Source organism: Typopeltis vanoorti, chromosome 1 (assembly GCF_054136105.1).
Source record: "Typopeltis vanoorti isolate ZY-2024b chromosome 1, IOZ_Tvanoo_1.0, whole genome shotgun sequence".
In the NCBI taxonomy this organism is placed as follows: domain Eukaryota; kingdom Metazoa; phylum Arthropoda; class Arachnida; order Uropygi; family Thelyphonidae; genus Typopeltis; species Typopeltis vanoorti.
In genome coordinates this window covers 91,329,508-91,348,675 of record NC_143549.1, presented here as the reverse complement: position 1 = coordinate 91,348,675, position 19,168 = coordinate 91,329,508, and the positions used below count along the sequence as shown (strand labels likewise).

At 36.1% G+C, this 19,168-nt stretch overlaps 1 protein-coding gene across 1 annotated transcript in view; it reads right to left on the bottom strand.

The window, feature by feature from the left end:
* The window catches only part of LOC150110202 (glutamine-rich protein 2-like), a 61,653-nt gene that overhangs the window by 8,611 nt on the left and 33,874 nt on the right, over window positions 1-19,168 (bottom strand). Inside the window, exons 6-7 of the mRNA XM_090392571.1 lie at window positions 11,525-11,635; window positions 889-1,073 (exon numbers count right to left, since the gene is read on the bottom strand). Coding sequence (XP_090248697.1) covers window positions 889-1,073; window positions 11,525-11,635 — 296 coding nt within the window. The remainder of the gene's footprint in view (window positions 1-888; window positions 1,074-11,524; window positions 11,636-19,168) is intronic.

Here is a 19,168-nt window from a genome sequence, read left to right as displayed (position 1 = left end):
CCATTACTTTCCTGCCTACACATGCTCTCACCTCCTCTTGGAGCATCCACCTTTCTCACGGTGTGTACTCCTGTCCACCCTGAGCCTCCCCGTTTCCCTGCTCCTCTTGCACACCCATTCTCTCATTTTCTATACTCATACCACTCACTTCCCCATTCATTTCCACTTCTTCAATCTCTCCTGTCTTACTCTCCTGCTCTTCTACATCACTCCCCTCTCGATCTGATTCATTCTCTGTATTCACTTCTCTACTTTCCAGCAGCAGTCTCTCCAAGTGACTCACACCATAACCACTCAAATGCAATCCATCGCTCCCATACAGCTCACTTCGTCCCTCAAACTCATTCCACACATTAACAAACTGTACTCCCATCTCACACATTTCAGCCAGAATATCATTCATAATCCTTGCTCTCCGTCTCATTTCACCACATTCATACCTAGGCAACAACACACTGACTAACCTTCCTATCACACTATTCTCTTTTATCTTTCCAAGCAGTCTCCTGACATTCATTTTGACATGCTCTTTGTTCTCTCTCAAATCATTTGTACCAATTAATACAATTAACTCTTTTGCTTGCTCCCACCTCATATTCAATGCCTCAATCACTCTACTCATTTTACCGCCTGGAAAACATACCTTGTGCATTTTATCCTCTAGCACACCTTTAATAATGGAGTCGCCATACAACGCCACTCGCTCATCTTTCGTTAACTCTTTCATGCCATCATGATTTATTTTAATACGAGATCAGTCAACTCACTTCCAGTTGAAAAAACCCATATAAAGATTCCTCTCATGAGTATCGAACACAGGTCTTTTCCAGTTGAAGGGCTGGAAAAGACATAATTATTATTTATTTAATTATTAATGAAATAACTCACTTTGTTATTAAAGAAGCATCTGGATACAGGCTCTTATTAACCACTTCTTTCAGTCGTTTCAGATTTAACATAACTGCTCGGATGCGATTCTTTACTGGAATTTGTAGAGTCTGGTATTCAAGCCGACCTAATTTAGTCTCTAATTCAGCAATTAATTCTCTTACTGCTTTTTGCAAAGCTTGTTCCTGAAAGAAAAATTTTAAAAATTATTAGATGAAATTATATTGGATGAAATCACAAAGAAAAAAAATCAGACTTGTATATAATTCATTTAGTGGTAGTAAATGCTGTCAGAAGGTGAATAAATCAGAACAGTCAAGCTACCATGACAAGGCTAATTAGTAGTTAATTTTAAGTAGTTATATGATTACTTAAAAATTCAGGCTTAATTAATACAGAGACTGCTGTTTTTAAATTTTTATAAGTTTCACATTTAACAATAAAAGAATGGTTTCCTGAATGGTCTTTTTTTGTCAAACTCCAGTTGTCTCTCCTTATATAATCATATCAATTGTTGTTTTTCATGTTAATTTTTAATGTGCGACATTTTTAAGCATGCAGTATGAATGATGTTTTCAGGATCTTTCAATGGCATGACAAGGCAATTTATCAGGTATTATGCAGCAATGTAACATTTCTTCCTTTAGAGGTCCTGCTTTAAAATGGGTATTCTGATTCCTGTACTGGACTGCACCATGATTTAGAAAGCTGAAATGTCTTCTAAAAGACAAGAATGTCAGCTTGCAAATAATCTTGCTACCAATATTCTGCCAGGTATGTTTGGAGAGAGTAATATCTGCATAGTGGTATGTGGATAGCAAGAGACCACAGTTTGCAGATTTGACTGAAAGTATTCATGTGTATTAGCATATCATAGAGATCATTACTGCATACTTCACATTGCATACCTGTGCATGTCATCTTAAGTTTTTTGTTAAGCAACAAAACACGAAAAGTCATGCAAAGAGAAATAGATTACATGAGGCAAACTTCACAAAGTCTTCAAGATTCTCTTCACTAATATATGTGATTAGTGCCAACCTCAGCAATGTTTATTTCCACCTCCACTCAGCAAAACTGGATTTACTTTATTGAAACAGAAATGTTACTTTGAGCTTTTTCAATTATCACTTTTCTCATTGTTCCCAATTATTATTATTATTGCAGTCGTTTTTGAAGACATCTCTAGGGAGTCACTCATCTTGAGAGGCCCATACTAACCATCGTTTGCACAATATCTATCATATCTCTTCTTAAACTCATTCAAACAAGGGATTCACAACTGCCTGTGTGATCCTGTATACTGAAAAGGACAGGTTATCATTGGGTAGATGTGTTACCAAGATATCTAGAAAGGCTAAATTATTATTGGTTTCTTTTCCCATGGTAAACTAAATTCTAGGGGTGAAGACTATTGAGGTGAGAGAGGAAAGAGTCTGGGCAATAAGACCAAATGGAGATTACATCATCCGCATATCTTAACCAGATAGAAGGTTTGAGAGGGGCTGATTCAAGAGCATGTTTTCAAAATATTCCATAAAAAAAATTGGCAAGGGGAAGGGGGTGTGCATAAGAGGAGAGGACCAATAGAGGTACCCTCTATCTGTTTATAAATGTTGTGCTTCCAAGAGAAACATCTAGAATGGATAGCCAAGAAAAACAGATCAGTAATATCATCAGTAAAAGCTTCCTTTATAAGTGATAATATTACTGATCTGTTTTTCTTAGCTATCCATTCTAGATGTTTCTCTTGGAAGCACAACATTTATAAACAAATAGAGGGTACCTCTATTGGTTCTCTCCTCTTATGCACCACCCCATCCCCTTGCCAATTTTTTTTATGGAATATTTTAAAAACATGCTCTTGAATCAGCCCCTCTCAAACCTTCTATCTGGTTAAGATATGTGGATGATGTATTCTCCATTTGACCTTATTGCCCAGACACATTAGACTCTTTCCTCTCACCTCAATAGTCTTCAACCTAGAATTTAGTCATTTAAGGGAATAATGGTGAACAGTGAGGTGATATTAAAGCTAACCAAAATATCTGTATTATTTAATGTTAAATTCTCAATAAAAGTTTTAAAATGGATAGAGTTTTTTTTTATTATTATTATTCCTGATACCTCCAAGGAGTCCGAAGACTCATCGCGGGAGGACATCTTCAACTGTCTCTACATCTTACCTCTACTACGAATCAACGCCATCTACCGCCCACCTCCAACACTACCACAACTAGTAATTTTTGTCTGTAAATTGCGTGTGTTCTGAAGGGCCGATTTGTATGTATGCGGGATGAAAAACCCGAGTTTCCGGGAGAAAAAACCCTGCTACCTCCGTATGAGATCGGCTAACTCACCATCGATTGAAATCGACCAGATAAAGATTCCTCCCGTCGCGACGAGAATCGAACTTAGGCCTATTCCAATCGAAGGGCGCAATGTACCGTCGTTCTTCCAATTGCGCTACGGAGGAGTTTTTTATATAGGAAGTAGTATAACAAGTGGGGTGGGGAAGAGTGTTTGCTGTGTTGGTAATTTACATCATGGGGAATCTGGAGCATCTAATATAGGTCTTAGGAAGGAGGAGGAGGGGAATTGGAAATGATGACTTATATAAGCTGACTGTGGATAAAAGCATCATCAATGAAATAAAAAAATGCAGATGAAGCAGGTGGAAATGGATTGGATACATACTGAGAATGGATAGCAGAGAGATTCCCAGAGTGGTTTTGACATAGATCTCAGAAAGAAAATAGAAAAGGGAAAGACCTAAATTAACTTGGAAGAGAATAACAGAAAAGAAATGAAGAGTGGCTGGCTGGAAGAGTTGGAGAGAAGTCAAACTGGTAGCTCAGGACAGAGGTATCTGGAAGAAATGGATCTTGACCATATGTGCCACAAGGCATAAAGAGAAAACATAAGTACATATCTGGGGGGGGGGAGAGAAAAGGAGGTGGTGAGTAAGTGTAAGAAATAAGTTTTTTGAATGGAGAGTGGTAGGAGCATGGAATGCATTGCAATTCTCATGTGATAAACCTTATATGTGCAAATCACCAAAACATTTAGAATATCTACTTCTCTACTCTAAACTCTGATGTGCAAACCATTCTTCAATGGAGTTTTGACAGTCTTGTTAACTTTATGACTTTGAGAAATTCTCCTTTGTTTAGATGTTGTTTTACTGCTTGTGTTTTCTACAGATATTTTCATAGTTACTGTTAATTAGAATTGGTATTGGTAATTCTATCATTCTCCTCCAAATCTGATGAAACACATAAAACACATGTTTGGAGCATACAGCTACTCAACACCTCTTCATGAAGAGGTGTATGAGAGGGCAAAATAAAGAAGGATAAGAAGAGAGGGTATGGAAACTCCATGTTAAGAGGAGTACTTGAGATTGACAAAATTGTGATTCACTGGAAACAATGGTTAAGGAATTTATCAATTCTGTCAGAGAGGGTGTAGAGAGGAAAAGTGAAAGATATGATTATTTTGGCAGGCACAAATGATCTTGAAGGTGACAAATGCTGTATGTCAGTGGTGTTCAACCTTTTTTACTAGCGAGCTACTTTTCTATAAAAAGTTATTCAGCGATCTACTCTCTTATATAGATCACGTTCCCCCAACCAAACACAACTTAAAAACTTTACACAACTAAAAACTTTATTTGTGTATTTAAAAATTAATTTATTACTTTTTGGAATAAAATATTTATTTCTCTATTTTGGTAAACCAAAGTTAGAAAAAACAACAGATTGATTACAAACTCACAAGTTACAGGAAACACTGGTCGATTAAAAAAAAAAAAAAAAGTTAATGTGAAATTTGGCATTGCTTGGATCTCGCAATATTTTCATAGTCAAGTTGATATGAAGAAGTGGCCAATCGCAGACAATCATCCAAATGATCATTTGTAATTTGGTTTCTTAATTGATTTTTTATGACGTTCATATTTGAAATAGCAGATTCTGACAAGTATGTCGATCCGAAACACGACAGAATTTTTCGTGCAATATGATTAATATTGGGAATTTTTCATGTGCATACTTCCAAATGACTTCATTGTTTGTTGATTTTAAATGTAAACTATTCTGAATGTTTATTATCTCAAGTTCTACTTTGGCTTGGTTTATATCAAACAGCCCACTAATTTTATTTGAAATTTCTGTGATGTTAAAAGTTTTCTTGAAATGGATTATTGATAAAAGATTTCAGTTTTATTAAAATCTTTAAATCTTGAATTAATTTCTTCCTCAACTAATTCTATTTCACGAATAAATTCTTTTAAATCATAGCGAAGCATTTCTTGATTTCTTGGTTCAAAAATTTTAATAAATATGGGAGATGTCTAAATTTGCGGTCATTTATATTTTTCTTTAATAAAAGTAAGTATTGTTGGAAAGTTTTTATTGAACTTAACATGTCAATTAAATTTTTATCTCTACCTTGTAACTCTAAATTTAAATTGCTACAGAAATCTATTAAAAATGATAAGTGTAACAACCATCTTTTATCACTCAATTGTGGATAAATATCTCCTTTTTCATCAAGAAAATTTTTATATCGTTAATTAATACAAGAAATCTTTCTAAAAATTGACTTCTGCTGAGCCAGCGAACATTATTGTACAACAGAAGTTCCCTATCATCATCTGACTGTAATTTAAATAACCGCTGTTGCAGGGCTTTTCCTTGAACAGAATTTACAATTTTAAATGTAATATCCAAAACATCTTTTGTGTTTAATCTTTTACTACACAGTACTTGTTGGTGAATACTACAGATGAAACCCTCTGTGGCAGTCAACATGTTAAAGAGCCTAGTCAGAGATATTGCCAGTTCCCTTGCACATTCTCACAAAACTCTGGCTGATATCCCATCTAATCCCACAGCTGTATTTACATTGAGATTCTGCAATATCGTAAGGACCTCCAATTCATCCACCTCTTTTCCCACATTAGTGTCTGTCACATAGGTTAAAGCAGTACCCTCAATAGGATGATATCCCCCTTGCAAACTGGTTACTCAGTAACTCAACTATTTTATCTGCTTCTGTCTCTTTGTGACCATCTTCACTCATTAAGGTTAATCTTCCATAGTCATTCTTCCTCTTACTTGCCATATAACAAAAGAACTCTTTGGGATTTCCTTTGACTGGCTTGGCAAGATTCTTCTCATCTGATTTTGCCTTCCTTGCCATGCTAGTCACCTTTCTTTATATACCCTCCACAGCATTTTCTTCTGCTGCAGCTCATGCTTAATGATATTACTCATCCATCTAACTCCCACATGATTAACCTTCCTTAACCTAAGTATACAATTTAATACTGCTTGATCAGTGGTTCCCAACCTTTTTCCACTGGTATACCCCTTTTAAATCCATTTCTATAAATTGTACCCGTTGTTTTTAAAATAGCTGTTTTTAAATACTGACGTTTATTGTTCCATAACTAACGTTTTGCATTTTGTTTACTTTACTTGCTTTTCCCCATTACTGATTATTTTTTGTGTAACCCTGAACGGCCCAGCACGTACCCCTCGGGGGGGGGGGGGGGGTACACATACCACTGGTTGGGAACTGATGCTCTAGATCAGTGGCCTCCAAACTTTTCACCGTGAGGGCCACATTGGGTACTTCAGCACTGTTCAGTGGGCCATAGTAAAAAAAAATCTAGAACTAGATATATGAGTTTTATTGAAAGCAGATAAAAACTGATTACAGAGTATGTGAGATTAAATTATTGTATATTAATGGCAACAAACACTATCAGCAAATTCTCATATTTTTATCACAAATTATAATAAAACCATTAATGTGAATGATGTAACTGTGTTTGTGTTTTAAAAATCTTATTAAACTCAGGTTCAAATTTTGAAGTGCTAATTACAAGTAGCGATTTCAAATGTTAATCAGATAAATTTGCCCTGTATTTTGACTTGATATATTTCATTTGGGAAAAAGTTTGTTCGCAAAGATACGTTGTCCCAAAAATAGAGATAAATTTACAAGCAAATTTTTTCAAATTTTCTTGTAAAATTTTGTAAAATTCAAATTTTTTTCCTTCGTTAGTCCATTTTAACTGACCTTTTACAGTCAGAAAGACCGTAACTTGGATTACGGTTACTTTTTGCTATTAGGGAATATATTTTGAACACAATTTTAATTAATGCATTTGAAATCTATCAACACCCCGTGTTTTTTTTTGCAGATTCTTATTGAAAAATTAGTCCAATTGGTGGGCCAGATAAAATCATATCGCAGGCCGCATCTGACCCACAGGCTGTAGTTTGGAGACCCCTGCTCTAGATGAACCTTTATTATATCCTATGCACCTACTAACATCCTTAACCTGCAGTGTTTTATGTCGTGGCACAGATTTAAGCTTTTTTCCTAAGCTTGTCATAGTCACCTTGTGGTTCCACTTATATCCCTTCTTGACAGAATATTCCTCATGTTGTGCAATTTCCCAAGTCAAGATTGCATGGTCGCTTTCTCCAATCGAAGGCAATGTGGTCACCTTGGTTATGGATAGCTTTTCTGATCCTATGACCAGGTTGAATATCCTCCCATCCCTAGTCCCCTCCATCACATTCTACCTTAAGTAAATATCTCTTAGTAGTTGTATAAATTCTATTTCTTTCCTGCCATGTGATCTTTCTTCCTTCCAGTCTATATTTCCATAGTTGAAGTCCCCCCATAATAATCACTTGACCTGTACCCATTTGTGCTAATTTGGCGATGTGTGTCTTCCAGATCATCTGTTAAACTCCCTTGCTTACTTATAGCAACAAACCAACTGTATATTTTGTGTTACGGGCCTTAATCTCATGCTAGATTGTTTCAAATGAGCGGCCACCCTACCACGTCTCCTATTCTTTTTGGCTGCAGTGCATCAGCAGTACTCTTCCCCACAACCTATCTTCTCTATTCCCTGAAAATACTAAACATTTCACATTCATTCCCTATAACTACATCATCTGCTGTTAGCCAAGTCTCACTAATGCTTAAAACTTTTGGTGAGGTTGCATAAACCAATGCCAAAAACTCCTCCCTCCTGTTCCTGATACTTCTGGCATTATTATATAGAAACTGCCACATCCTTTTAGTTCCCCATGCACCTTTACTTCCTGAACTGACTACCCTATCCAATATTTTTGCCTGAGAGACTAGATTCCTCACTTTGTCATTCTCACACTCACTCACCTCATGGATGCTGTCACACAAACTCACTTGCTTCCATGAGTTTTGAGTTTTCATGAATTTTCACCTCAGCATGATGGGTGAACAAAGCACTCTCCAGACACCTAACACCAAAGCCATTTAGATATAGTCCATCAACATTGTACAAATCCTTCTTTCTGTCAAACACAGATCAAGAAATCCTACATCATTCCTTCAATCTACGTATAGACTGGCTACTAATGCTCTCCTCCTTAGTTCGCCTCTATCATAGTGTGGTAGGAGACTTAGTCTTTACCTTCTCGCTCTTCAGTTTTTGTCTCTTCTAACAATTCCTTTACATCCTCCCTCATAGAATACTTCTTGCCTCTCAAATCATTTGTACCAACCAAGACAATCATTTCCTTCAACTTATCTTTTTGCATCTGGATGGCATGGCTAATTATTGTGAATTTCTGCACTTGTGAAACAGGATTTTGTCACACTTTCATTAGGTACTACCCTGATCATTGAATCTCCATACATAATTTTCTCCTTAACTTGATTTTCTTGTACAAGAAAATGGACAAGAATAAAATCCCAGTTAATGTCCATTTCATTTTCCTCTATTTCCAAGGCTGCACATTTGGCATTAATAACATCATTTTCCATCTTACCATCAGTATTTGTTGCGTTCTCATCACTTAACAAACAATCACTTTTGAAACACTTAATACATCCTCTCTCTCTCTCTCTCTCTCCAGTTTCAATTTCCTTCCATATATTCTTTGATTTCCTCCACAAATACATTTCACACACACTGCACTAAATAAAATCTCACAAATTCAAATCACCAGGTGACGTGATCTTTGCCGCCATTGTTTGTCGCATTGGTGACAAACAATGGTGGCAAATATCCAATAAAGATATTATAAATGCACTAAATACTCTAATGTCTAAATAAACTAAATACATGAAAATCTACACTAATACATTATAATATGCTGATCTTCTAACGAAGAAACACAATAAAAACAGATAAAAAAATCTCCAATTTTACATGAGTGCTAAATTACATGACCACTTGCAACATAACCTCGAACCCGATCAAGGACAGAGAACTTGGTCTGCTGTTGTTTAATTTGTACATCATTGAAATAAGAAATGATTTAAGAGGAAATATTCAGTTGTTTGTTGATAATGCAAAGCTAGGAAGAGTAGTAGTTAATGAAATTGATGTCAACATCCTGCAGGATGGCTTATATAGACTGGCAGTGTGGAAAAAAGTTGCCCCATGTGGCAACTTTGTGGCCAAGGAATTAATGTTAAGGTGGCCAGAGTGGCACATCAGATTACTTGGATGTTTATAAACATAGAGTCATTCTTTCCATTTGTAAGTCTTTAATAAGGCCACACCTATACTATTACATACAGATCGGGTCATTCACCTAGATTCCTTAGGAATGAGGTGGAGAGGTGCTAGAGGTAAATGATCAAGATTATGACAGGTCTATAGAATGCTCCCTATGAGGAGAGATTGAAGATCTCTGGATTACTAAGTCTAATGATGGGCAAAGAAGAAGAGACATAAGTTATTAATAATATATATTTTATAGAGTTGACACCAAAGATTTTAATACATGGTAGGAGAGAATGTGTCATCCCTGGAAATTTTGTAAGATTGTGGTTAGCTAAGGTGTTAGGACTAGATTTTTTACTTGAAAGGTGGATGAAATGGGTTGCCATATGTGGCTGTGAGTGCTTTGCTAATGAATGAATTCAAGTAGAAATATGATGGTTGCGTGAATAATAATAATAATAGAGGCCTCCCACAATGATGGATATGCCTGAGAAAATAATAATAATAATAATTTATTATCATCGCCTGTCTTCTTGCTAAATTTCAAATTAGAATTCTTGGAGAACAAAAAGAAAGCAGTCACTAACAATTAAATAATTGTGGAGATAATTAAAATTTGTAATACACCAAAGAATTAACATTCTATCAATGCATCTTCTAGGAGTGCATCTAAAGTAGAGGGAAGTAAGGGTAGGCAAACTATGTACTAGGCATTCTTTCATACAAGAATAAATGAAAGCAGACTACAGTACTACATAAAAATTGTTGCAAGTTATAAGTCTAATTGTGGCCAGCATCAGAAATAAGATACTACCAACTTTTATACAGTTTTTATACAGTACTGTAGTTTGCTTTCATTTATTCCTGTATGAAAGAATGCCTAGTACATGGTCTACCTCTCCTTACTTGCCATTAATGATAATGTTTATAGTTCTTATTACTCTTCAAATCAGATAAAAATATACCTTACTGTCTGTATGTAATAGTCTGTTTTGTCTAAGTTTCAGACATAAGGCACTTGATTTTTTGATCCTACAGGAAAGTATAAAGTAATATTTTTAGAAAATGAATGAAGCGTTGCTAGTCTGATATTTAGTTTAAAAGTGATGTGGTGATTATATTTATTCAACACTCTGGCTATCTTTTCAGGTGTACTCTGCAATCTTGTATATCAAAGGATGGAGGATAAGGGATATTGCATTATCTGTTTTACAGGAGGTTTTAGCCAATTGCTAAAAAAAAAAAAGTGTAGCATAAATAATTTACTTCTGTTGCAAGAGTTTATGAGAACAAATAGTTCTGTATGTTTAAAGCTGGATACTGTTCTTTGAAGCCATCTAGTTGCCTGAGTGGATAGCCTCTCCATACAACTTGCTGTGGGCATTATGTTTATTTATGAATGCCATTAGGAAGTAATGAATTTCATTAGCTGGTGTGAGACCACTACTATGATTACTGGAGTACTGAAGTAGCTTGGGAAAGTTCCATGTTTGGTCTCTAAAACAGGTTTCTAAATATCTCACCATTAGCCAACTATGGCAATAATGTAGTATAAATTTAAAACCTTTCTTAGGTAGGATTCAGACAAAAAAAAAAAAAAAAGAGTAAGAAATAAGAAGATTGACATTGTTAGCATGCGCAGAGAAGGGCACAGCCAAGAGTGCACTTTTCACCACATGCCAGTGAGGCTTTTCTGCCTTTATAGTCTAGTGTAAAACCTTGCTCTTGGAAACACTTAACCAGTATACTCTTTTTCTGGCATCTTCACTCCTTCTAACAGTGCTAGCCTTCTTATTTTTCTCTCTCTCTTTTAATAAGTTCTGATCTCCTAAATATACAAACTACTCATTTTTATATTTAAGAAACATTAAAAAACAGTAAAGATGATAATTCAGAAAAACACAAGACAAATCTTTCCTCTTGAGCTGGTAATAAACGATGAAGCATGTTTAAAAGTCATTTCAGAATTTGAAGAGTTTATAATTAAGAGTATTCTTAATGTTTTTTTAATACAAGTTTTATAAATTGAAGAAGCTCTAGAAGCTTGTTCATAGCATGTATATAATTCTATCTGTCTGTAAATCAAATTTAAATAGAAATAAAATAACTTACAGTGAGAGCAAGTTTTGTAAGTATGTTTTGAATAGCATCTGTTGTTTCATCAACATATCTTTCAAAGTCTGTTCTGGTAAGTTTCAGCTCCATTTGCACAACATCAGCTTTCTAATCATTTCCAAAACAATAAGAAAGAGGCAAAAATTAATCATTACTATATGCATGCATGCATGTACACACACACACACACACACACACACACACACACACACACACACACACACACACACACACACACACACACACACACACACACACACACACAGTGTGCTACAAAAAAGTTTCTGTTCTGAACTGACTGGAAAACAAAATGCACAGTTAACTTAGTTATAAGTTGTTATTGTTTCTTTCAAAGTAGTCTCCTTCCAAGTTTATATTTATATTAACAAGTATAAACAAATGTTTATTTTGTTACATAAACAAACATTGATGACAGTGCCTCCTTTGAGATTATATTCAGCACTACCTGTGATACAGTCTGGATGAGTTTTAGGATCCATAGAGGAGTCTTAAAACTCATCATGGGGAGATCCAAAAACCATTAACAAACATTAGCAGAAACCATTAACAGACAAAGCACTTACAATTGACTACTTAGGCAACCCATTCCATTCATTCACCACTCTCCAAGCAAAAAATCTAGTCCTTATGCCTTTGCTAACCACACTCTTATTCAACTTCCATGGATGATCCCTTGTTCTGCTCCCTCTATGTTTTAGCCAAGGGCTGAAACATTTCCTTTACATCAAACCCATAAAATCCTTGAAGTAACTTAAATGTTTCTATTATATTGGGCTGATGAGATGTCAACTGAAAAAGTGTTCAGCTGGACTAGCTAATTCTTTAACCCAGCTATATAAATTTGAGTCTCAGAACAGGGAGGATTCCACAGTAGTGGAGAGAATGTATGGTGGTCCCATTACATAAGGGTGGTACAAAGACGATGTATCTAACTATCGACCAATCAGCATCTCAGGAGTGGTGGTGAAGATTTTGGAAAAGTTGGTTAGGACTCGCATTCAGAAATGGGTTGACAGAGAATCTCTACTTTGCAATGAACAGCATAGGTTTACTAAGGGATGGTCATGTTTTAGCAACATGCTCATATTCTCTAATAATGTACCATTGAGCTAGACAAGGGGAATGGAGATACCATGATACTTTTGGATTTTGCTAAGGCTTTTCACAGAATACAGCATGGAAGACTGTTGCATAAATTGGAGAATATGGGTTTGGATTATAAAATATTAGCATGGACAAGAGGATGACTGACTGATAGATATCAAAAAAGTGGTAAATAGGGATTGGGAGTCTGCAAAATTTAAGGTAATCATTGGTGTATCACAAGGATCAGTCATAGGTCCACTGTGATTCAATCTGTACATTAATGACATTGGGAAGGATCTGACAAACGACAAACAGCTATTTGCTGATGATACAAAAATAGGTAGGGTAATCAAGAATGCAGCTGATATGCAGTACTTGCAGAATGATTTGAATGTGCTGGAATTGTGGGCATATGAAAATGGATATCAGTTCAATGTCAGTAAATGTAAATTCATGCACTTTGGTGTGATTAGATATCCAATGTCATATTATATTGGTAGGATTGTGTGAGAAGAAACTGATCAAGCTAGGGATCTTGGAGCGTTAGTAGATAGGAAGTTTGAAGTTCAGGGACCATGTAGCAAAGATTGCAAATACAACTCAAAAGATAATTGCAATGCTGAAACAAACTTTGACATATAAAGATAAGGATGTCATTTTGCCTCTTTATAAGGCCTTGGTAAGATCTCACTTAGACTATTATGTGCAAGTCTGGTCTCCTGGTTTCCATTGTGATTCTGATATAGTGTAGAGAGAGAGAGAGCAAAGGAGAGTGTTAAAAATGATATCAGGATTGTGGAATACTAGTTATGAAGACAGACTGAGAATTTGTAGACTGCAGACACTAGTAAACAGGAGAAAGAGGGGGGGGGTTTATGGTTGAGACTTACAAACTTTGAAAGGTCATACAGGATTTCAGGTGATGGAATTTTTTATTTTATGGAGATTGAGGAAAGGACAAGAGAGCATTCTTGGAAGCTGAGAATGAATACTGCTAAGGAGGTGAGATCCAGATTTTTCTCCCACAGAGTGATGCATGATTGGAATGGATTGTCACTGGATATTGTGTGCAATCACTGTGAATGAATTCAAGAACAAGTATGATATCTGGTGTGTGTGTGTGTGTGTGTAGTATGTGGCCTGACTCCCTGAAGGTCTCTCTTAATAATAATAATAATAATATTTCCCTGTTAACAAACTTTTGCAATCCACAAACCCTCAGTCTATCCTCATCTTGGTCAATCTTGGTAACTTGCATCTGAATCCTCTCTACCACTTCCTTATCTCCAAGAAATCCAGATGAACTGAGCATAATAATCCAGATGTGGTCATATTAAGGCTTTATAAAGAAGAATGATAATTCCCTTATCACTGTTTGTTAGTGTATTCTTCAATAACCAAGTAATCTTGTGATCTACCCTGGCTACTTTAACAATATGTATTCTAAACTTCAACTCTTGATCTACTACGTCTATCCCCTCTCAAATCCCTGGCTTCATCAATTTTCCCCATTTGTTGCTGTGTGTGTGTGTGTGTGTGTGTGTGTGTGTGTGTGTGTGTGTGTGTGTGTGTGTGTGTGTGTGTGTGTGTGTGTGTGTGTGGAGTTCCATATAGTATCCTGTCAAATGTCTTTGCAAAATCCAGCAGTATCAACGTGCAGCCATTTTCCTTTATCCAAGTCAGCTGTTACTCTATTATAAAAGGTTAATAGATTACTAAGGCTTACCCTTCACAAAGCCATATTGCTCCCCTTCCCCCATAGAATATCATATCCTTATCTGCTCATTCCTGAATTCTCTTTTTTGACCAACTTTTCCAATACTTTTACAATAATTTTTTAATTAATTTATTTATTTATAATTTTTTTTCAATCATTTTTTTTTTACACAAATACTTTTACAATAATACCACCACTCTCGAGATACTGATTGGTCTATAATTTGTTACCACAGACTTAGATTCTCCTTTATGAAAAGGAATTATTTTTTCCTCCTTCCACTCACTTGGGACTTTGCTAGAGCTGAGACTTAAATTAAACAGCCTAGTTAAATGCATTGCCAGTTCCTTTGCACATTATCTTAAAATGTAGGCCGATATCCCAACCAATTCCACAGCTGTATTTGGATTCAGATTCTGCAATATCCTAAGTATCTCCAATTCATCAACTTCTGTTCTCACATCAGTCCCTGCCACCTCTGTCATAACAATATCTTCACTTGGATAATATACCTTTGCAAAATGATCACTCAGTAGCTCAACAATTTTTTCTGCCTCTGTTACCTCTACCATCTGCATTCATTAAAGTTATTCATCCATAGTCATTCTTCCTCTTACTTGCTACATAACAAAAAAACTCTTTAGGATTTCCTTTCGCCTGTTTAACTAAATTTCTTTTCATAATCTGATTTTGCCTTCCATAAAATGCTGGTCACCTTTCTTGCCTGATCCTTGTACTGTTCATGAGTTAGCAGGTCACCTTTCTCCTTATATACTCTCCACAGTATTTTCTTTGTTTACAGCTCACACATCTAACTCCTACCCAATTTATCTTCCTGATCTTAGGTATACAGTGTGATATTGCTTCCTCCAAATATCCCTCGACTATCCCCCATGCACTGTGAATATCCTTCTTTTGGAGAACTTGATGCCTATGCTGCCTCTAAGTGTATCATAATCACGTGCCTTATAGTTCCACATATATCCTTTCTTAACTGGAATTTCCAAATGTTTTGCTACCTCCCAAGTCAAGACCACATGATCACTTCAGAGGCAATGTAGCCACCTTAGTTATGGGCAGGTCTTCTGATACTATAACAAGATCTAACACTCTAGTATCCTAAGTTCCCCTCCATCACATTCTGCTTCAAGTAATTATCTCTCAGTAGACGTATAAGTTCCATTTCCTTCCTGTGGTGATCTTTCCTCCTTCCAATCTATGTCTCCAACGTTGAAGTCCCCCATAATATTATTCGACTTGCACTCCTTGTACTAATCTGCTGATGCATGTCTTCCACATCATGCTGCACCCCCCCCCCTAGCCTATAGCAGCAACCAATTTAATATTTTGTCTTATTGGCCTCAGTTTCATACTAGATTGACTCAAAAGAACTGCCATCTGCCCAACTGACTCCTAATCTTGAAAGTTTATTTTTCACTTGGTTAGAATATAATATATAATAAATTTAGTTTAATCCTTTATCCAAGTGTGAGCAAACAAAGTTTGTGCCTGAAAGTATCTTCAGGACTGGGGTAAGGTAGTGCAACACCAGGACGACTCCTTGCAAAGGTGGAGCAAGCTGCTAACACTCCTATCTCAGTATTTCCCATAATGCAAAACACATCTCCTTGTGGATATGTCTAATGCTATGCATTAAGGGAAGGGCCACTACCCAGACTAGTTTTCGACCTTTATTGAGTCTCTTCAGTGGGAGCCAGGCCCAAGTGGAGATACCAGCCAGAAGCATTAGTAAAGTCATCTCTACCTATAGGAGTTGCCAAATGGTGTGCCACCTTTTTAATAAATTACTCTGGATTTAGAGAAAGATGTTGAAAGTTTATTTTTCACTTGGTTAGAATATAATAAATTTAGTTTAATCCTTTATCCAAGTGTGAGCAAACAAAGTTTGCACCTGAAAGTATCTTCAGGACTGGGGTAAGGTAGTGCAACACCAGGACGACTCCTTGCAAAGGTGGAGCAAGCTACTAACACTCCTATCTCAGTATCTCCCATAATGCAAAACACATTTTGCGGATATGTCTAATGTTATGCATTAAGGGAAGGGCCACTACCCAGACTAGTTTCGACCTTTATTGAGTCTCTTCAGTGGGAGCCAGGCCCAAGTGGAGATACCAGCCAGAAGGCTGGTATCTCCACTTGGGCCATTTATTATATTCTAACCAAGAAATAAACTTTCAACATATTTCTCTAAATCCAGAGTAATTTATTAAAAAGGTGGCACACCATTTGGCAACTCCTATAGGTAGAGATGACTTTACTAATGCTTCTGGCTGGTATCTCCACTTGGGCCTGGCTCCCACTGAAGAGACCTCAATAAAGGTCGAAACTAGTCTGGGTAGTGGCCCTTCCCTTAATGCATAACATTAGACATATCCGCAAGGAGATGTGTTTTGCATTATGGGAGATACTGAGATAGGAGTGTTAGTAGCTTGCTCCACCTTTGCAAGGAGTCGTCCTGGTGTTGCACTACCTTACCCCAGTCCTGAAGATACTTTCAGGCACAAACTTTGTTTGCTCACACTTGGATAAAGGATTAAACTAAATTTATTATATTGACTCCTAATCTTGTTGGCTGTAATTCATCTGCTATCATGAATAGTACCCCCCCCCCATCCTGTCTACTCTATCCTCTCTGAAAATACTAATCCATCACATTATATCCCTGTAACTATGTCATCTGCTGTTAGCCAAGTCTCACTAATGCCTATAGTGTTTGACAAGGTTGCACTAACCAAATGCCAAAAACTCTTCCCTATTATTCCTGATGCTTCTAGCATTAGGAATAAGAGAGAAGAGTTTTTGGAATTATCTCCTTTGGCCCCAAGCCACCTTTACATCTTGAACTGACTATCCCATTTGATATTGCTGCCTGAGAGACTAGATTTTGCATTTTTTGTTTCACTAACACACACATTTGCTTCATGAGTGCCTTCACACTCATTTATCTGCATCCACCCTAAATTGCTTTGTATTCCTACTTTTGTGCTTCCACACTATCTCCAGAACAAAGCTCTCTCTCTCCAGACACCTAACTCCAAATCCATTTAAGTGCAGTCCATCAGCATTGTATAATTTTTTCCCTCCATCAAAATGAGACAATAGGTCCACAAACTTACATCATTCCTTCTGCATATATATATATATATATATATATGACAGTTTGATTCTGGCCACTCTCATAAGACTTCTTCAGTTACATAATGCCACTCAGAGGCTGTAGTTTTGATCGAGATATCAGCACTATGTCTGGTGAGAAAACCATTAATTACTGATTTAGGAGGGTGGCCAAATAGAGGAAGAGTTGGAATTATAGGCTTAGTGATTGTAGAATGCTCTGTAGCCAACTTGCATCAATATGAAAGCTAGAGAGACAGCTATAAAATATGATGCTAATATTAAATCCTTTCAGGAAACTTAACATAGACTTTTAGTTTGGACAAATGAATGAGGTAACATTAAGCTGGTAGACTTGCCAACTTGCTCACCTGAACGCTCACACTATTCATATATTCTCTTGTAAAGTTTCTATATCTGCTCTACTGTACTTCTCATAATTCTTCCCATAATTCATCTGCAGAAAACTGCATATCTGTTATTGAAAACTGCAACATTGAAACTTCATATCTGCCCTTGAAATATCATAAACATATAAGCTAAACATTAACAGTCCCAACGTAGAGTCCTGAGCAAGTACATTTTCCTGTTCTGGAACTTCTCCCTCATACACAACCTTAGGAGTCTACCTATCAGACAGCCATTCTCCTATTCAAATCACCACTTTTTTATCTAATTCAAATCACCACTTTTTTATCTAATTCAATCCTCCAGTTCATTTACTAGCTTGTCATGTGGCAGTCTATCAAAGGCCTTTCTAAAATCTAAATATGCTATCTTTTATGCAGCTGCCTTATCTAATGCATTTGTCACCCTGTTAGGATATGTTAAATAGATTGTTAAGACACTCCTTTTTTTGACAAATCCATGTTAACATCACAGAATTCTGCTGGTCTTGACCTAATTCTGGATTCCAGCCCTCACCAGCATATGTAAACCTTATCCATAACTCAAGACACACAGATCAGTCTATAATTAGAAGTCTCAGTCTTATTGTTCTCTTCATGAAGTTAAATAACTTTACACTTTTCTATTCAGGACTTGCCTCATTGCAAGGATTTTGTTAAACAAATATACCAAGACTGCTCTTAACTCATTGGAACATTCATTAAAATATGTTGGGATATGTGATATCATGTTGCCTTATTGAGTTTACTTAATTCCTCATATATTTCTTATTCATTTACTTACTACCAATCCTCTGTGCTCGGGCATCTCATGATGTTACATAATTTGATGAATTGTTCACTAAATACTTCAACAATATCTCTGCACTGGTTACCAATCTATATAATTCTCATCAACCACAATACTCCTCCTATAATTATTTTACTCCTAATTTCTGTGCTTGTTGCACTTATCAGCTTGCCCACCTTCTTAACTTGCTTTTTATACTCCTCATATAATGGATTATTGCTGCTCACCCTATACCAATCATTTAAATATTCTTTAGATGACATATTCTTCAACACCTAAAAATTTACTCTAACAATTAACAAATTAACTATTCATTAATTGTTAGAGTAAACTTTCAGGTAGCATTGCCAAGTTAAATACCACAACAAAATTTAAGGAAATCCTGACAAAGGATTTTTAGATTATTAATATACAGTAGTATGATGGTTTCCTACTTGATTTGTAGTACTCTTGGGAACAGGTTATATATTGAAACAGTCAAGAGT